Raw genomic sequence first — 19680 nt, 5'->3', positions numbered from 1 at the left:
CTGCTTGATGTCCCTGAACGCTCCAAGCGCTGAGGGTCACGTTGTGCGAGCAGTGGGACCTTTTGTTTGGAGTTTGCTCAGTGACAGCAGTGAATGCTGTCGCTTCCGTGCCTCGTGCAGGTGCCTGGTACTCTGTACCGGACGGCGCCGGGACTGACTGTCCCCAGGAGGAAGCCTCCTCAGGGCTGCCTGGGGCTGGGGTCGCTGCTGGGGTCCCCACCCTGCTCCCGCTGTTGGGCCGTCTGGGAGGAGCCCTGTGGCTCCCGGACCAGCAAACTCTGCCGACGTCCACTGCGGACCTCGGGGGTCCCGAGCCCAAGAGTAGAAAGGCAGCCTGTGGCCGTCCTGGTTTGCTGGGCCATCTGGGGTTCCCTCCTCCTGGAGGGTCATGGCCATCTCCGGGGAACTCAGCCACCTGCTGTGGCTCGGTATGGCCATGGTCCCTTCTCGGAACGGGAACAGCACTGGGTCCTGGGACTGCTGGTCCACACTGCGCTGTTGTCCCTCCGGGGTTGGGCACACGTGCAACGAGGGACTTCACCCCGTGGGCCAGACCAGCTCTAGACCCTGGGCCGTGTCCTCTCAGGGCCTCAAGGTTGGCCCAGCTCCCAGGGCTCAAGGAGGGAGTGCCAAGGGCTCCCCACAGTGAGGGAGCCGCAGGGGTCAGGACTGGCCTGACGCCGTGATGTGTGTTCGGGTGCCCCAGCCGGCAGGGGGTGGAGGCTGGGCTTGAGTGTGTGAGGGGCTCTGCATTACGCTTGCAGACTTGTCCGGTCACACGGGACACACGTCCCTAGCATAGTTCGGCCAGGCCTCAGGCCTCAGTTGACCATGGGCATGCCTGCCTCAGGCTTTGTGCAGGATGAGGGTGGCGTCCGTGGGAGTGGCTGGGACTTTGGGAATCAGGACTGGCTCTCCCTCCTGGGGGAGGTCTCTGAAGTGGGCAGCAACTTGGGGTGGCTCCCCAGTCTTCCTTCCACGGCAGCAGCCCCGCGGACATTGAGCTCAGGGGTGTGGACCTTCCAGGTGCTCTTGTGCACTCCCGTTGGTGAAATTGGGGGCCGTACAGGTGTGCTCCCCAGCTGAGCAGGCCTTTCAGAGCTAGAGCTGGGCAGATGGGTGCTTGGCTCTGGCTTAGCCCACTCTTCCAAAACCTGCGGGAAGAGCCTCCGCTTGGAGGGGCCGTCCCTTCCATTCTTGGGGGAGGGGAGAGGTTCATGCACCAGGGAGACCTCTGGCTGGGACCTCAGCCCCGTCTGTGGGACCGTCACCTGCTGCGTTCCAAGGTTCCCTGAGGCCCAGGCATATGAGGGGCTCGAGAGAGTCCCCTGGGTGAGGCCCCTGCCCTGGGCCTGTGGCGGTCCCTGTGTCAAGGACAGAGTGCCGAGCACCCAGATGTCATTTCTGGTCTCCGGCTTGTCCCCTAAAACGGGGCTCTGGGTGTGCATCCCCATGGTCTGCCGGAGTCCAGGGGCCTGGCATGTTCCCTTTTGCCAGCAGAGCCTCTTGCTGGGGAGCAAACCCACAGTAAGTAGGTCCCACTGTCCTCAGGCAGGGGCAGAGCTCAGCTTGATTTCCATTCGAGAGGTTGGCAGATCAGGGCGGAGGGAGTGTTGAGTCTCCTTCGAGAACAAAGCTGTTGATCAGAAAGTACCATTTACACAAATAGGGCAGGCCCGGTGCCCTTTCCGTAAATTAGTAGAACAACCGACTTGACATGCCTCGCCACTGCCACCGGCCTGTGAGGCTGATGTCCTGGGCCCCCCGCCACCCCTCCCCATCTCTCCCCTCCATGTCCCCCCTCTGACATCATGTCTCTCCCCCCACCTTGTGCAACAGCACCCCAGCATCTCCCTGCTCTGTCTCTCCCCGCCCCATCTGTTGCCCCCGGTGCCTCCCTCCGACGTCTCCTCCCCACCTCCGCATCCCCCCACCAGCACGCCCCCCCCCCCCACACATCCACAGGCTGCCTTTCGCTGCAGGAGCCTGCCGAGCCCAGCCTCTGGAGGGCAGAAATGGTTTTGTCTGTGGAGCAGAGCGTCTGTTAGGGGCTTGCCTCAGCCAGATTACTGTTCGGGGTGCAGGCGGCAGCGGCCGGGGCTAGGGAGCAGTCAGGCCTCCTCCAGGCGGAGCAGGGTGATGGCTGGGACAAGGAGTGCCGCGGGCCCCTGCGATGCGCAGGACCTGGGGCACGAGCCAGGCCAGGGCGGGCACCCCTCGTACTAGGGACCAGCGGAGCCTCTTGAGAAACGCCGATGTGTGCTGGCCGAAGACAGGAGGAAGATGGGGGGGCAGTGGGGAGAGGTGGGAAGGGCCGGGGGCCTGGCCCAGAGCCTCGGCAGGCTGACCAACTGATCCCGGGTTCTCAGGAAGCCCTTGGCCCCGGGCAGACCAGATGGCCTCTGCTTCCATGACGTCTCGCCCCCGAGAAGCCGGGACACACGAGGGCCTGAGCCAGCGTGCCCATTCTCCAGTGCGGCAGGCCAGGCCCGAGGCTCCAGGGGAGACTGTGTTCCCGCCTTCTCCAGTTTACGGGGGCGGCGCATCCTCCACTCACGGCCCTTCTCCATCATCAGAGCCCGCAGTGCCACAGTGACCCTCCCCCGACCGCAGCCGGGAAGGAGCCTGGGCTTCTATGGATCCGAATCCCCGTTAATGCACTGGGCGCATTGGGGTCCCCCCTTGGGCCAAGATCCTCGGCCACGTCTGCAGAGTCTCTGCTGCTTTTCGCAGTCGGGAGCTGGGACCGGGGCCTATCTGGGTCCTGAAATTCGGCCTGACATACCGTAGCGCATTCACTTTGCCGGATGTCCCGTCCCCGAGTTAGGAGGCCGCTGTGGCCACGCCTCCCTCCCTGACCTGCCCCATCGTGCACCCCATAGCGGCGGCCCTCCGCAGCGGCCTCCAGGCCCGTCTGGCTCCTGCGCTCTGCTCAGGTTTGACCCTCTTCTCCACGTTTGCTGGTCAAGGTGGCACTTTCTAGAAATGGTGCGGGCTGCCCGCAGGAACCCTGGAAACATACAGAGCCCGGATCCCAACCTCCATCTGCCACACTCCCCAGCAAGGACGCTGGGGGCCGGCCCCTGCCCCCCCCACCCCGGTCAGGAGCCCAGAAGCACAGAGCCGCTCTTCCCCGCTGCCTGCTCACTCCTTGTTCCAGAAGGCCCTTGGAGCAGCTGCCGAAGCAGGATGGGGGCCAGGGGCTGCCCTGAGGCTTGGGTGTGGCTGGTCTCCCGCTGCTGGGGGGACGCAGGCGGACGGACGTGGTAGCCGTTTGAACTTGCTGGAAGTGTGTGTTTTGGCGGGGGTGGGGGCACTTCTTGCCTCGGCCGGTGGGGAGGAGGGGCTCTCAGGAGAGTGCGTGTGCGGCTGAGCCGCAGCTCCAACCTGTCTTTCCTCTCTCCCCACAGAAGACGGGAGGGGCAAGCTGCGGCCGGCCAAGGCCAGGAGCGACAGGAAGAAGAAGAGCTATGGTCCTCCGCACCCCCACCACCCCCTCTTGCCCCAGCTGCCGCCGCCCCCACCCACCCAGTTCCCCGCCGAGGAGGCGCCCCGGCCGCTGCCCCCGTTGGAGCCCCCGGTACTGGCCCCGGGCCCCGTGCCCGCTGAGGAGAACCCCCTGCCGCCACCTCTCAACGTCGTGCCCCCCGAGGCACCTGGCGAGGAGCCAGAGGTGAAGCCGCGCCCCATCATCCCCATGCTGTATGTGGTGCCGCGGCCCGGCACGGCGTGTGACAAGGGCCGCGTGTCCTGCCAGCAGGCCTTTGAGCACTTTGCCCAGAGGGGCCCCACCTGGAAGGAACAGGCGGCCCCCATGGAGCTGACGGGTCCCGAGGAGGAGAGCGGAGCCGGCGAGGTACAGGTAGGGGGGCTGCCGGCAGGGGGCCCTGAGGCTCGGGGGTCCTCTCTGCCCCGTGCTCCCACCCTGGCCCTGTTCATCGGAAATGGCCCCCGCGGCTCCCGGCCATCCCCTTTCCAGGGGCCTCGCCCCTGCGGGCAGGGACACAGGTCTCTCGCTTTGTCCTGATGGGCCGGGCTCCGCAGTGCCTCGCAGCCGGGCCCTCTGCACACGCTGCCGCCTCTGCTTCCAGGCCCCGGCCACGTTTTCCAAACTGAAGATGGAGATCAAGAAGAGCCGGCGCCACCCCCTGGGCAAGCCGCCCACCCGCTCCCCGCTGACCGTGGTCAAGCAAGAGGCCTCGAGTGATGAGGGTGAGGCCCCCGGACCCCCGCCCCCTGCAGGACACCTGACCCAGTGGCCCCTGCTCGGCCTGCAGTGCTCCCTGCAGCCACGCCCAGGCCGCCCTGCAGAGACACCCAGGGCATGACCCCCTTCTTGGGGGCTGCGCTTCCCACCTTGGGGTGCTTGCTTTGCTTTGGTCCCTGGGCCTGAAATGGACACCATGACCTGTGGGGGGCTCAAACCACAGCCTGCTGCCCGGAGCCCGAGACCGCAGGTGCTGTTTACCTTCGTGTGCCTTGGTCTCCCTGTCCGGAAGATGGGGCTGCTGGCGCTGCGAGGCGTCCTGCCGGGAAGGCGCGCCGCATGGTGGTGAGCCCGCGGCGGGTGCCGGGAGTGCCAGGTTGGGTGGTTGTGCATAGCTGTTTGTGCCTGTGCTCCGGCCACGCCCCGGCTCTCGCGTTCTGTGAGAACCTCTCCTGTCCCCGCTGGAAGCCCCCTGCTCCAGGCCTGGGCTGGCCGCCCCCCACTCCCGTGGGCCCTGTGCGTCTGTGTCCCTAGCTGGCCCCCGGGCGGGCAAGGATCGTGCCGTCTCTCACGGGCTCGGAATCTGCTGGGGTGCTGGGTGCAGCGGAGGCCCCGGGACGCTACAGAGCGGTCCAGCAAGCGAGGGAGCTGAAGGGCGTGCCTGTGCCCTGCGTGCCGGTTGCACCCCTGCCTCGGGCTTTGAGAAGTGACCTGGGGTTTGAGAATCGCGGGGCTGGGTGCACGTGAGGACTGCCCCACGGACGTGTCCTGGCTCTGCGACCCAGGCCCATGTGTGGGAGCAGCAAGGCGGCTGCTCCCTGAGACACGTGTGACCTGACCTGGGGCCCGGCCGCCTGCTCGCCTGGGCTCTTCCCGGTGGCCCTAGCTGCCCATGGGGAGGTTGGAACAAAGGCGATGTGGAGCTGGGGCCGGGATGCTGCGGGGAGCTAAGCCATGGCCTCTTGCAGAAAGCCTGCTAAGCCAGCTTGCTTTCCATGTACGCTGCCCGTGGAATTGGCATGTCATCTGGACAGCTCCTTTCATTCTGAATCGGCTTTGAGGGCTAGGGTGAAGAGGGGTTCGGGAGGCGCCTGAGATCTGCAGGACCAGAGCCCCAAGAGGAGGGGGAGTTTGCGGGAAGGCCAGACGCACCGGAGCCCTGCAGGCAGCTAAAGGCTGTTGGTATTGTTTCCAGAAGGTGCCAGAAGGTGCCTCTGAGGCCTCCCACACGCCCACTTCGTGGGCTCCTTAGATGAAGCTGTGGCTCTTCTCTGTGAGACCCCCGGGAGCCCCAGAGCCCAGCGTGTGTCATGTGATCTTTGGTGCCAGAAGGCAGGCCAGCAGCTCTTGTCACCTGCAGGGGCCCTAGGCCTGTGTGGGGCCTCCTCCGGCTGAGCAGTCTTGGTCCTTGAGTCTGGCCCAGCCCCTCGGGGCCTAGAAGATCCGCATGTCCGTCCCCAGGGGTCTGCGGTGACTGCGTCGCCGTCGCCCTCTCGGGCCTCCCGAGTCCCAGGGCTTTCTCTCGCCACTGTGCCTTGCTGGCCCGGCGGCTGTGAAGGTTGGGGCCTCGGGAGGGAGCACCCCGCTTCTCAGGGTGGCTCAGCCTCATGTCCTCAGGAAACACAGCAACGGGACTTGGGGACATTGGGGCATGGCTGGCTGGGACAGGAGACCAGACGCGGTGGCAGGTAGCAGGCAGGGTGGGGGGTCGCCTCATGTGTGGCAGTCCCCAGCGTGTGCCGGAGTGACATCCCCCCCTCCCCCGGCCGTGCTCCTCTTGGCTCTATTGAGGTCAGGGACCTGTCACTAACGATGCTCACAGCAGTACCGGGCCGCAGGGCAGGGAAGGAAGGTTCCCCTGGGCGTCCAGCCATGCCGAGGTTTCTCTCCGCCCTCTCCCGCCCTCCTGTTTCCCTCTAGAAGCCTTCCCTTTCTCCGGGGAGGAGGACATGAGTGACCCCGAGGCCTTGAGGCCTTTGCTCTCCCTGCAGTGGAAGAACAAGGCTGCCAGTTTCCAGGCCGAGAGGAAGTTCAATGCCGCGGCCGCGCTGACTGAGCCCTTCTGCGCCATCTGCACCCTCTTCTACCCCTACAGCCAGGTGGGTGCTGGGCGGCTGCGGGGCGGGCGGTGGAGACCGAGAACACAGGTGGCCAGGGTGTGGGGGGCAATGGGCGGGAGCCCTGGGCATTCGGGGGCACATGAAGCTGAAGGCAGGTAGGGAGAGCCCGGTATCTTGCGTTTTAGCAGGAAGGGACTTCTCCGTGGGCCTGGAAGTGGGGCCGCCGGGGGTGGGGCGGGGCCATGGGTGGCCAGGAGCAGCATGGGGCTGGCCACGGTGGGCGCAGCCGCGAGGCAGAACGGGGGTAGGGTGGGGGGCAGGGCAAGCACCCTAACACCACCCAGGAGCCCCAGGGCACCTCTGGCGAGCCAGGCACTAGTTCTCAGCGTGGCCCCACTCTGTCCCATTTCCCAAGTCAGGGACCTGGGCTCTCCCCGCCCTCTGTCATCCGCCAGATCCTGCCCCCTTAACCTCTGGTTCCTCCCTGCACGCCCTTCCCCCGCCCCCGTGACCTGCCTTCTAGCTCTTTTCTCCCTCCCCTGCCCTGGCAGGAGCCCTTCCTGTTGGTGCCCCACTGAGCCCTGGGCACATGTTCGGGAGGCCACACCGGCCATGTGGTCCTGGCTGGAGACCCCCAGGCTCACCACCGGCCTCAGAATCAGTATGTCCCCACGGCTTTCCTCTGTCCTGGGATTAGCCCTGCAGCCCCACCCGTCACACACACAGGGACAGTGTGCTCCCTCCGGACCCCCAGGGTCCCCACCACCCACCCACTCAGCCCCTTACCTTGCCAGACAGATTTCTGTTCATTCTTTGAGTCTGCTCAGCTGTCGCCTCTTCCATGAAGCCTTCCTCCGCCTGCTGTCCCCGGGCACCGCCCTCTCCAGGCTCTCCTGCCCACTTCTGCTCTTGCTCCCATTCTCTCTGTTTATAAGCCCCTCGACTGTGAGTCCCCGGAGGACAGGACTCAGTCTCCAGGCTCCTAGCCCAGTGCCCACTTAGCTGAGTCGCCCCGAGGTCTGTGCCCTGAGCCGGGGGAAGCGTGCTTGTCCTAAGGACGCTGCTGCTTCACGCTGCGTGGGGTACCGTCTCCAGGCAGACAGGACAGAACAGTTGCCTTCTCTAGGTGTGACCCTCTTTAGTGCTGCGGCAGTCAGGGTCTGGGACTCCGGCCCGAGATGCGAATCTCCTTGAGTCCAGTGGCTCAGTTTCATGTGCCCACAGTCCAGTGTGGGCTTCTGCTGTCACAGCTCTCAGAGTCAGGGACCAGGCCTCACTTGCCCCATGAAGGGGACAAACGTGCCTGGACATTCTTCCTGACGGGAACCAGCCGTACCCTTAACCCCAGATGCCAGGCGGGGCGCCTCCAGCAGGGCTCTCCCCTCCCGGCTCAGGAGCAGTGCAGCTGTTCCTCTGGGGGTGTCCTGAGACGGGCCTGGAGGGTGCGGGACCTGGGTGCCATGGGCAGGACCTTTTCATCATCTCTTCGTGAGATGGCATCTGGGGGCTTAGTGAGGCCTTAACGGGACATACGTCAGAGGTGGAGAGAACTCGCCATATAGATTCACAGGTGAAACAGTGTCAGTTATGGTCAGGATCACACGAACACACGGAGCAGGGGTGAGGGGTGGGCTGGGGGCCACTGCTCTTGTGGGCCGGCTGGGCTGTAGAACACACAGGAGCAGACCTCTGAATGTTCTGGCAGTGGGAACGGCACATGCAAAGGCCCTGGGGTGGGATGGTGCCTGGCTCCTGGGGTGTTAGAGGTCGAGCGAGGAGGCTGGTGTGGTTGGAGCAGCTTGATCGAGGGCCATGTGCCGGAGTGTGACCCTAAGTGGGAGAGTTTTCAGTGGGGGAGGGGGAACAGGGTCTGACTGTTCGAAGACGATCTCTTGAGGGATGTTGGGTCGGGGTGGAGGGCTGGGAGGGTGGGATGAGGCAACTGCAGGGCAGAGTGAGAAGCAGGCCAGGGCTGCTTGGGCTGAGTAGAGGGCAGAGTCAAGGATGGCCACCGTGCCCAGCCTGCTTTGCCCGTGTCAGCTGTCCTGCCCCCCCCGACGGGCTCCTCTCTGAAGGCATCTCCCTCCTTTTCCTCCTCCAGTCCCTACAGACCGAGAAGGAGGCTCCCCAGGCCTCCCTCGGGGAGGGTCCCTCGGCTGCTCCGCCTTCCAAAAGTGGCCAGAAGACTCGGCCGCTGGTCCCCGAGATGTGCTTTACCGCCAGCGGCGAGAACACGGAGCCCCTCCCCGCCAACTCCTACATCGGAGACGACGGGACCAGCCTGCTGATAGCCTGCGCCAAGTGCTGCCTGCAGGTCCACGCCAGTGAGTGCTGGGGCTGGGCCGGCGGCCGGGGAGCGGACAGCTGTGGGCTCTGCGGCCCCTCCCCGAGGGGCTCCCCTGCTTCACCCTTCACAGGCGGTGGGGGTGGTGCTTGGGTCTACAGAGCCAGCAAGCCCCTTCCCTGGGTTGCCGTCTGGGCGCTGTCACAGGACCTCGTGTCATGGAGCGGCCTTCCCCCCGGGCCGAGTCTGATGGTTCCACGGAGGCCTGTCCTGCCCTTGGGCTCTGGCCAGCAGCAGGAAGGAGTGCGGTGTCCGTTCCCTCGTTTCAGAGTGCCGCGACACTGTCGAACTGTGCACTTTGGGGCAGGAGTCAGATGGTAAAGGTGAAATTCTGGAGCAGTCCAGGGCTCCAGCCTCCCTCTGCTGTGGGCGACCACCCTCTCCCAGAGCCTGAGGGCTGCGTTTGGCCCAAGACGAGGAAGTGGGCATCCACCCCTTCTCAGGCCTGAGGCGTAGCAGCTGCGAGCTCGAGCTCCTGGGGCCGGAAAGAAGCTTCTGGAGCGGTCCGGCTCCATGGGCCGCCCCGTGGGGGAAGGCAGCCACAGATCTCCACCAGCCCCTGCAGAGGCCTGCCCAGAGCTCATATTGTCCCCGGGCCAGGGGCCTGTTTGCTCTGCCTTGCTGGGTGGGGGCGTGAGATGTGCTCCTGGGCCTGTGGGCCCAGGCCTAGCCCACCCTCAGAAGGGGCCTGAGTAGGGCTGCGTGGGTGCGCTGGGCCAGAAGGCAGAGGTCTCGACCGGGCCCTGCGGGGAGGTGGAGCCCCTCTTCCTCCAGGAGTCTGGCCCCCACTAGGCCTAGAGCTTGGCTTAGTGTCCCCAGGGCTTGGAACGGGGCCGGGTTCCAGCTCTCGCACACTTTGCTGTCCCTCGGGGCCTCTGGGGCACACAGCAGAAGGCTACTTCTCTGCCGCCCTGCCATCTCCCTGTGTTCCCCCTGGGGCCCTCTGTCTCTGGCTGTGGCCTACTGCAGCCGGCAGAGCCCCTGTTTGCCAGGTGATGGGACCCCAGGTGGCCGAGGGTACTGTCGGATGGTGACCTAGGGCATGGCCTCTTGACCCTCTGCCCCCCACCTCCCTGCCCCTCTGCCCATTTCTAAACCAGGACCAAGGTCCTAAGCAAACCCACATCACCCAGGGCCTCCAGTTTCTGGCTTCCTGAGCAGTGACTCTGCCTGAACACAGGGCCCGGCTGGCTCAGCTCAGCCGTCTGAACCGCAGGACCGTGAGGCGCACCTTGCACCGTGCACGCCTGCGTGGCCGCTTCCCCGGCTTGCCGGCCTCCCCTGGCCTGCAGAGCCTGGGCCTCCTCTGTTGGACTGGAGCCAGCAAGGGCTGCTCAGCAGGGGGCCTGCTCACCCTTGCCCTACTTGAGTTCCAAAGGAGCGGTTTCCGGACCGTTCCCGCTGTGCGCAGTGGCCTGGATTCAGGGAGAGAGCGCTGCTGCCGAGTGGCAGAAGGGCCCTGTGGGCTCCGTGTGCGCCCGCCTCAGTGGCCCCCTCCCCTGTCCTGCAGGCTGCTACGGCATCCGCCCCGAGCTGGTGAACGAAGGCTGGACGTGTTCCCGGTGCGCGGCCCACGCCTGGACTGCGGTACCGCCCCCCGGCAGCTGGTGGTGCTCTGGGAGCCCTTGAGGCCTGGGGATGGGGGGAGCTGGGCCCGGGACCCCGGGGACCTCAGGCTGGCCGCCTCACCTCTCCTGGTCTCCGTTACCTTCACCTGGACAGTGCGGGGGTGGAGTCCCCCGCCCCGTCCCGTCCGCCGCCGCTAGGTGGAGCTGGAAGGACTGTGGGCCCCAGGGCAGAGAGGCGGCACCCTGCGCCCCTCACCGTGGGGTCGTCTGGTTCCCACAGGAGTGCTGTCTCTGCAACCTCCGGGGAGGAGCCCTGCAGATGACGACCGACCGGAGGTGGGTGTGTGGCCTCGGGCCCTGAGGGAATGCAGGGGGGACCAGGAGGAACCGCTTGCCCAGAATGCCCCTTAAGGTCCTGTAAGCCCCGCAGGGGCTGTGAGGTGATCCCAGGGCCCAGGGGCGGGGTTCCTCCCGAGTCCTGACCTCAGCCTCCCGCCGCAGGTGGATCCACGTGATCTGCGCCATCGCCGTCCCCGAAGCGCGCTTCCTGAACGTGATGGAGCGCCACCCCGTGGACATCAGCGCCATCCCTGAGCAGCGGTGGAAGCTGGTAGGTGCCCCGTGTCTCGCCCCAGGAGTGCAGGGCAGCCGCCCGGGAGCCGGATGCCATCGAGTCTGGTTTGAAGGTGCCCCAGGTCCCTGGCTTCCGGGGTCTCTGTGCAGACGTCCGTGGCCCAGCCAAGCAGCGTGCGCAGCTCGGGCCTTCTGGCGCCCCAGGCTGGTCTGGTTACCAGAAGCTCCACGCTCCGCCTCCCGGCGCCCCAGGCTGTGGTCCTGCAGCCGGCGGAGCATGGCTTGCTCACCAGGCCCACCGGCCTTGATGCCTACAGAACCGCCACCGCCCGGCCCCTGCGGCCACCTTCTGCTCTGTGCATCCAGGAGTTTGTGAGTGGGGTCACACAGGATGTGTCCTTTGGGGCCCGTCCCCGTGGCTGTGTGTGACGTCCTTGAGGTGTGTCTGTGCGGCTGCTGATGGCAGCATTGGCCTCCTGTGGCCAAGTGAGACGCTCCGTGTGGCCACGCCGCATCCCGATTCCTTCCTCCGCGGGTGGGCCTGTGGCCCTTTCTGTGTCCCGGCCACTGCAGATGAGGCTGCCGGGGGCACCGGGAGGCAGATGCCTCCCGGAGATGCTGTTTTCGTTTCCTTTGGGTCAGTCCCTTATTGTGGAATTACTGGATTGTGTGCTGGTTCTATTTTTTTAACTTTTTTTTTTTAAGTCCTCTCTGCAACCCATGCGGGGCTCGAACCCACAACCCCGAGACGGAGAGGTGCATGTCCTACCAATGGAGCCAGCCAGGCGCTCCTGCTGGTTGTACGTGACTTCCTGAGGACTCTCCACGCTGTTTTCCGGCACGGCCGCGCCCGTTTGCGCTCCCACCCGCAGCAGGGGTGCGGATGATTTGAGCCGTCCTGGTCCGGCCAGGGGTGAGGCTGCATCTCAGTGCGGCTCGGGTTGCTCTCCCCTGCGGTGAGGGACGGTGAGCGTCTTTCCATGTGCCCGTTGGCCACCTGTCTGCGCCGTCTGTGGAAAAATTCCTGTGTACGTCCTTTACTAATTTTTAACTCGGGGGTTGCTTTTCTTCGCCGTGGAGTTGTAGGAATTCCGTAGCTGGCCCCGCCGAAGCACATGGTCCTGCCCTCCACAGGGAGGACGCAGTTAGCCTCGGGCGGAGTATGGCCTCAAGGGGCTCGCGCCACCTCCTAGCCAGCGGTGGTCACCCTGGGGCAGCAGCCAGAATGGGCAGAGCGTGACTGGGAGCAGGCCAGTGGCCTGCCGCGTGACATCGGATGGATCCCTTGGCCCCTGTGGACCTTGGCCTTCCCATCTGTACACTGGGCCGCTCGTGGCCACCTGCGAGGCTTCCTCGTGGCCAGCATGAACGGGGCCCGACCATCTAGCGCGGGGTCAAGCCATCTGCGGCCCAGCTCCTGCTCTCAGGTCTGTCCCTGTCCTGCCTGGTGAGCTCTGCTGTGATAATGCGTGTGGGGGGGCCTGACACCCAGGGGCGTGTCTCGTGGCCTCTGACAGCATCCGGCGGCTTTCCCCCCTGGTTTTCCCCAAGCCTGGGGCACCCCAGCTGTTCCAGGCACTTGCTAGAGCGGGCTTCAACCAAGGGAGTCCCTTGGGGGTGTGGTGCTCAGAGCCCACGGGCGTGGGGCCCTCTGGCAGGGTCGAGTGGGCAGCTGGAGGGAGCCCGTGTGGGAGGGGCGGGGGGCCTTGGCCGTGGAGCAGGGGGTGGGCGGCGCTGGTCCCGCCAGGTGCGGATGGGCGGTGAGGAAGAGGCCGGCAGCCGGCGGGGGCTCCTGCGGGAGCACGGGCGTGAAGGCTCCATTATTCAGGTGGGGTGACGGTGCGGCGCGTGGTGTCCGTGATAGACCGTCCCTCCCAGACGCTTTATGGATCATCTGACATTTCCAGCTTGCAGCCTCTTCATTACCAGCACTTGTAACGATGAATTAAAAATCCTTCTACACGAGGCTCACTTGTACTGCCTAATGGAGCCTCGCAAGGAAGCCGGCAGTTAACTCCTGCTTGCCCAGCTGCCCTGGCCGCCGGCTCAGGGATGGCCACTCCTGGTCCCCATCTGTCTGTCCCCAGGACTGCCAGGCCTCCGGCCCTGGGCACTGCGGGGTTCTGGCTAGCAGGGTGGCCTAAACGCAGATTACCTGTTGGGTTCGCCAGATCGTCCCCTGCACTCGCCCTCATCACCAGGCTGGGCTGGGCCCCAGAGGAACGTTGGAGTCTGGTGAGGACTCCCGAGGGGGAAGGATCAGCTTGTGAGAGTGGGAGAGGCAAGGCTGCTGGGGGCCAGACACTTTGAATCCATTCTGCTCTCTTGCCGGCCCGGCTTCGAGGTGGAGGCCTCACGTCAGTCCACACAAGGACTCTGGGCAGGCGCAGGGGAGTGGGTGTGAGGGGTGGGCTGAGGACGTGGGACCTGGTGTGTGTGTTTTCGGGGGGTCTTCAGGTGGAGCACCCTCCCTGGCCAGCGTCACCCCACACAGTGGCCCCCAGCTCCCCCAGACCGCTGCTCTCCACTGATATCTGCCGCCCCCCTGCACCCCTTGCCCCCCAGCACCGGGGGTCCTGCCAGGTGGCGGGGCGGGAGGGCCTGGCCCTTGTTCTAACGAATGCAGAAACTCAGCGAGGAGTTGCCACCCATGGGCTGAAATGCCTGGTGCTGTCAGGCATGGCCGCGGGTTCCCCTGGCTTTCCTCGGTGGGGTCCAGCCTGGCGGCGGCGGGCACAGCAAGGCTGCTCGGTGGCCCCACTGGCTTGGTGGCGGGACCCCCGCTCCCTGCCCTGGGGCTGCTGCATGTCTTCTCGCCTTCCCACCTGTGCGAGGAAGCCCAGTCCTGGAGGGTTAACGCCGCTCCCGCCTGCGGTGCCCGTGCCTGTCCCCGCAGGCTGGCGGGGATTAGGTATCGACAGTTTAATAACGAGATCTCATTGCCATCGATCCGTGCGGGGCGCGCTCCTGCGGCGCCCTGTGCTGAGCTGCTTATCTGGCTTTTGAACATGGTTTACAGAGCGATAAAGGCCCGCTGAGTAAATGCTCAGAGTGACGGCGTGGGGATTGTCGCGGGGGGGCTGTCCCACAGTGTGTGCCCGGTGGGGGGTGAGGCCACTCCACGGTGCCCTGTATTAAAAATTGAGGTAGAATTTCTTATTATCAAGTACACAGTTTAGTAGCTTTTTAAATACATTCCCAGAGTTGGGCAACTGTGGCCAATATTTAGTTCCAGAACATTCCATCTACCCAAAAAGAAATTCTGTCCCCATCAGCTGTCACCTCCCCTCCCCCAGCCCCCACCCACACGAGCCCCCTTCCAGTCCGTGGAGGAGCCTGGTCTGGGCGTGTCACACGCGTGGACTCACACCCCCTATGGCCTCCTACGTCTGGTTCTCTTCCTGAGCGTCATGGGCTCGGGGTCCGTCCCCGGGGCGGCGCGTGGGGGCCTCGCTCGGGCGGCTCAGGGACGTGCATGCGGCCGGCTCCTCAGCGCCTGTCCGAGGCAGCCCTGCAGAGAGGGCGTGTGGAAAAGAGTCCACAAGTGTTTCCGGGGGAGGCCCCTGGCTCGGTTCGGGGGACTCTCCACCAAGGGCGAGACCCCGGCCACCACACGGTGCTCTGCGGGCTTTGCCCCCACCCCGTGCCTGTGCCTCGCCTAACACGGGGGCCGCTGCCTTGCCGCCCTGGATGCCGAGGGCCTTTCCGGGGAGACCCCCAGCCCCGTTTCCTCTGCTGCTGTGCCCCCAGAAGTGCGTGTACTGCCGGAAGCGCATGAAGAAGGTGTCGGGCGCCTGCATCCAGTGCTCGTGCGAGCACTGCTCCACGTCCTTCCACGTGACCTGCGCCCACGCCGCCGGGGTCCTCATGGAGCCGGACGACTGGCCCTACGTCGTCTCCATCACCTGCTTCAAGCACAAGTCAGGGGGCCACCCCGTGAGTGCCCCGCCCGCCCCCGCCCTCCGCCCCCAGCCTCCGCCCGCGCTGACGCAGCCTGTCCCCGCCCGTCCCCAGGCCCAGTTCCTGAGGGCCGTGTCCTTGGGCCAGACGGTCATCACCAAGAACCGCAACGGGCTCTACTACCGCTGCCGGGTCATCGGCGCCAGCGCGCAGACCTTCTACGAGGTGAACTTCGACGACGGGTCCTACAGCGACAACCTGTACCCGGAGAGCATTACTGTGAGCGGCGCGGGGAAGGGGGGGCACGGGCGAGGGGAGGGGGGCCCCCCACTCTGCAGGGTGGGTTCTGCACACACACAGTGGAGGGAGGTCAGGTCCAGACAAGCCCGCAGCCTGGCGGTCCCTGTGCCCACAGGGCGACCGTGAGAGTTGGGGCCCGGCCCGCCACCGCACCCTCGCTGCCAGCACCGGCCCTTAGACGGATGAGCGTGCCCAGTGCTGTCGGAGCCGCCGGCCGCCCCCCCAGCAGGCCAGGGCGCCCGGGGCCTCACCTCCCACCGCCTTCTTCCCTTGCAGAGCAGGGACTGCGTCCGGCTGGGACCCCCGCCCGAGGGGGAGTTGGTGGAGCTGCGGTGGGCCGACGGCAACATGTACAAGGCCAGGTTCATTTCCTCCGTGACGAGCCACGTCTACCAGGTGAGCAGGCCCTGCTCTGCGGGAGGTGCTGGGGGCGGGGGGCCCTGGCCAGCTCCTGCCTGGCCGGTGCACGCGGTCAGGCCTCGTTACATCTCGGAGCCGGGGGTCTCGTTGGCCGCCGTTTTCCCCAGAGAGGTCTTCCGCTTGTGCGTGTGGGAGATGACACACGGAACGTGAATTTACCAGGTTAAGCATTTTTAAGCATAAGGTTCAGTGCCCCTGATTTTTTTTTATTTTAACCCGGATGGTTGCGAGTTTCTTCTCATGATGGTGGGAGAGAAATGACCTAGTAGCCGGTGGTCTTGGAGGAGGGGCACCTGCATTCCAGCCGCCCAAGTCGACGGCCGCTCGTCCTCAGCCGATCCGCGTTCTCTGTGTGTGCAGCCCCCAAAGCTCTTCATACCGCACCCCTACACCCCTGTGCCTCTTGCCCTTCCTCGATGAGTTGGGGTGCTTCTCGGGAGGCAGCAGAGGCCATGCCTGACACCTGCTGCCCTTTGCAGGTGGAGTTCGAGGACGGGTCCCAGCTGACGGTGAAGCGTGGGGACATCTTCACCCTGGACGAGGAACTCCCCAAGAGGGTCCGGTCGCGGCTGGTAAGTGGCCCCCGAAGCCCTCGGTGGTCCTCAGGGAAGCAGCCCTTCTGAAAGGCCTTGACCTCCCCTTTGTCCTGCTCCCCGGAAGGGCACCTGGTCAGTGGCGGGAAGGATAGGTTCCAGGGCCAGTGACAGCCGCACCAGCAGGAGGCAGAACCGCAGGAGCCCGGCCCCGGCCATTGTGCTCGCGGCGGCTGCTTGAGTACAGATCCGGGCCCAGCACGGGCGCCGCGGGCACACGCTCCGGCAGAGCTCATCCCTTTTCAAAGGGAACAGCGAGTCCCAGGGTTGAGAGAGTCACTGGCCATTTCTCCCAGGCCTCTGCGCTTGTTTTTCTGAGGTGTTTACTCCGAAGGCAAGGTTCTGGGGCGCGGGCAGCTGTGGCTGTCAGTGAATGAGCTCCAAGTCCGAGCAGGGGTGGGTGCGGGTCGGACCGCTGACCTCCGACTGGAGGTTCCCGCGGGGAAGGATGGGGCTTGCCAGACACAGCGAGGCTGGGCTGCTCCTCGCGGCCGTCATCTGGCGGGACAGACCGGGCGCTGGCCGCCCGCTCTCCCTGGGGCTGGTGGCTGGAGGGCGGGGGGCCCCCTGTCTTTGGGCCCCGCCTGCCGGGAGGCGCACAGGCAGGACTGGGGGTTCACACAGAGGCAGAAGCGCCGAGCAGCCACCCCGGTCACCACCCGGTATCACTCTCAGAAGGTCCCCGGGAGAGGGAGCCCCCGGGTCAGTCTCTCGGGGCTGCTGTAATGAAGCCCCACTTCTGGGGGCTTACGGTACAGGCGGCATTTCTCTCAGTTCTGAAGGCCACGTGTCTGAGGTCAAGGCGTGGGCAGAGTCTGTGACAGGGGACCGCGACTTCTGATTCAGGCGCCTCCTCCTGGTGTCCTCTCGTGGCCAGAGGGAGAGGGAGAGCTCTAGGGGGTCCTTCTGATTTAAGGTCACTGACCCCATTGCCAAAGACCCCCCACTTCTGCTGCCAGTACCTCGGGGGCCAGGCTCAGACAGATAAATTGGGGGGACACAGACGTCGGGTCTGCGATGTGCCACCCACTGACCGCTGTGCTGTCTGCTGTCCTGCAGTCGCTCAGCACGGGGGCGCCGCAGGAGACCGCCTTCTCGGGGGAGGACGTGAAGGCCGCCAAGCGCCCGCGGGTGGGTACCGCGCGGGCCCCCGAGGACTCAGGGCGGAACCCGGACTACCTGGCGTTCATGGAGAGCCTCCTGCAGGCGCAGTGCCGGCCTGGGGCCCCGTTCTAGGACAGCCAGCCGCCCGGCGACCCCTCGGCCCAGCAAGGCAGGCGGCGGCGGGCCCTGGCGTTTGCTTGCTGTGAAGTCCTTCCTCGCCTCCCCCGGCCCTGAGAGGCTACCTCCGCGCGCGGCCGCCCCGCTCCGTGGCGACAGGAGCGAGCAGACGCCGGCGCGCGGCCCGGACTCAGGGAGCAGGGCCACGCGGGCTCTGGGGGGTCCGGCCGGGGACTCGCCACCCTCCCCCCACGACTCAGATCCGTAAACCATGTAAGCTCTTCTTCTCGAAAAGGTGCTACTGCATTGCCTGCCTCCTGAGCAGCCTTTGAGATTGTGACTTCTGTACAGACATCACCTTTGTGAGGCTCTTTCTAGAAATACCTATTGTTTAAAAAAAAAAACCCGAGAAAAAAAGGAAAACGAAGAAAAGGAAAAAAATCCCCAACGTTGTTTTCTAGATTTGTGGCTTTAACAATGAAGCAAAACGAAACAAAAATGTTCTTTTTCTCAGAACCAAGATACACCGAGGGAGATAAAAGCATCTCGTTTTTTTTTTTGTTTGTTTGTCGTTGTTTTAAAACCTCGCTTGTCTCCGTGAGCAGCAGGGAGGCCCGGGCTGGGCGACGGGGCCAGGCACGGTCATGGGCCTGGCCCTTGTCTCCCCACGACTTGGCGAAGGTCCGGGCGGCTGGTCCCGCCTCCTCGGCCCATGCCACAGCTCTGTGCCGACAGGAGGAGGCTGGTCCCGCGCTTTGGAGGCGACCGTGGTCGCGGGGGTCCAGGAGTCCCTCTCTGGTCCGCACACGCTGTCACAGTATAAACACTCTCTCCTCTGGTTTGCTTCTTCCCCTGGTGAAAACCCACCACACCGCTGAGGCCTCCAGTGTTTGCAGAAGGGCTCCGTGCCCCCAGAGTGTCCCCAGCACTGCCCAGGGGCCCTCCTGTCGCCCTCCTCATGCTGGGTGGGAGGCTGGCTGCCTGTAGCCTGCTGGGGAGGGACGATGCGGGGCCACGCAGGCCTCTGGGTGGCCTGAGTCTGGCTGTTTCCCTGTGCGGGTGAGGCCTGTGTCCCTGGGCTCTGGCCACCCAGGCGCCCCCCCCCCCCGGGCCCCCGGATTGGCTGCTGTCTGCGTGCAGAGGGACGCACACCTTGGACCCCGAGAGGCCAGTGGCACCCTGTGTCCCATTGGGATGTGGATTTGTGCGTCTTGGGGGGCAGCTGGAGAGAACCAGACCCACCTCCGGAGAGCTGGGGGTTGGATTTATGAGCGCGTGCCTGCGAGGGGCTTGGGAACCCCCTGTCCCCTGCCCCGGGGAGCTTTCCCCTCGCGGGAGGGCCCCTGCTGTCCTGCCCAAGGACCGACAGCATAATTTTGCTTGTGTAAAAAAAAAAAAAAAAAAAAAAATTAAAAATTAAAAAAAAAGAGTGTTCTGATGGTTACCAGGCCAGAAAGAACTATTATAAGGAGACCGGAAGGAATGTAAATGAGCCGGGAACCTTTCATTTGCTTGGTGGGGGGGCGGGGGGCAGGTGCCCTGGAGCGGGGCGGGGCGGGAGGCCCGGAGGGGAGTCAGCGGGGATATGGGGGCTTCCCCCGCCAGACGCGGCACTGTGTTCATATGTAGTTTGAAAATGCTATTTATATTGTAAAGAGAACAAAAAGCGGGCTGGCCCTCTGGGTCGGGGTTCGGGGGGGCCAGACCCAGGGGGTCTTTCTGGGTCTAGGGTGACGTGCAGACAGGCCGTGGCTCAACAGGGGAGACACACGTTTCCCCGCAAAGGTATATCCGTGTCTATGTACAAAAACGAAAAACAAAAAAAAACCACCCACTCTGATTTTTCTCCCACCCGAGATTAAGGATGCGCTGTATTTTTGCCTAATTTCCCCTGCCTCTAGGTTCATAATGAATTAAAGGCTCGTGAGCACTGCGAATTACAGCTCACTGTCGTGGCGGTGTCTTCATTTCTGGGTGGGGGTCGGGAGGCGGGGTGGGGGCGGGGGTGGTCCTGGGCCACCTGCTCCCAGGGGGTCGCAGGCTGGGAATGCGGCCTCTCCGCTCCTGCTCGCGGCCTCCTGACCGGGGCCGTTCCTTCCCCAGCCCATGTCTGTCTGTCCGCCCGCCGCTCGTGTTCCCACCGACCCCTCGCCGGAGGCTGTCGGGCTCCACTCACAGGCAGGCTGGGGGCAGCGGTGGCTGGCGCAGAGGGTCCCCTTTGAAAGACAGTCAGCCCTTGCTTGTCTGGGGCCAGTGGCCACCCTCCCACTGCCCTCCTGACCGCCGGCTTCCTGTAGCGTCTGAGCCAAGAGCCCGCCCAGACCGTGGGGTCTCCCAGGCTTGGGATGCGACGGGGCCCCTTCTCTTCACGAGTGACAAGTCCTGGGCCTGTGGCACAGGTGGGGTGGGTCTGATCCCTGTCTTCTTGGAGCCCACAGGACTGGGAGAGGCAGCCAGTAAGTATGGCTCTTCTGGTGACGCAGGAAGAGCAGAA

General features: G+C 65.0%; 1 protein-coding gene across 18 annotated transcripts in view; it reads left to right on the top strand.

Annotated features, from left to right (window-relative positions):
- KDM4B (lysine demethylase 4B) overlaps positions 1 to 19128 on the top strand; it is a gene marked incomplete at its 3' end in the record, with an annotated part of 132663 nt that extends 113535 nt beyond the window's left edge. For 4 of the 18 annotated variants that reach the window (XM_082734990.1, XM_082734997.1, XM_082734988.1 and 1 more), the window contains 12 exons: positions 3411 to 3862; positions 4092 to 4212; positions 6128 to 6306; positions 8369 to 8591; positions 10122 to 10198; positions 10460 to 10515; positions 10681 to 10789; positions 14503 to 14688; positions 14767 to 14931; positions 15229 to 15348; positions 15852 to 15944; positions 17025 to 19128. In XM_082734990.1, coding sequence (XP_082591116.1) covers positions 3411 to 3862; positions 4092 to 4212; positions 6128 to 6306; positions 8369 to 8591; positions 10122 to 10198; positions 10460 to 10515; positions 10681 to 10789; positions 14503 to 14688; positions 14767 to 14931; positions 15229 to 15348; positions 15852 to 15944; positions 17025 to 17201 — 1958 coding nt within the window. Of the gene's footprint in view, positions 1 to 3410; positions 3863 to 4091; positions 4213 to 6127; positions 6307 to 8368; positions 8592 to 10121; positions 10199 to 10459; positions 10516 to 10680; positions 10790 to 14502; positions 14932 to 15228; positions 15349 to 15851; positions 15945 to 17024 lie in introns of all 18 variants that reach the window. The other 14 variants (XM_082735002.1, XM_082734985.1, XM_082735003.1 and 11 more) reach the window with 5 other exon arrangements.
- Between the last annotated feature and the right edge of the window lie 552 nt (positions 19129 to 19680).

This window comes from Mustela nivalis, assembly GCF_964662115.1.
Source record: "Mustela nivalis genome assembly, chromosome: 1".
Lineage (NCBI taxonomy): Eukaryota > Metazoa > Chordata > Mammalia > Carnivora > Mustelidae > Mustela > Mustela nivalis.
This window is presented reverse-complemented; position numbering and strand designations above follow the sequence as displayed.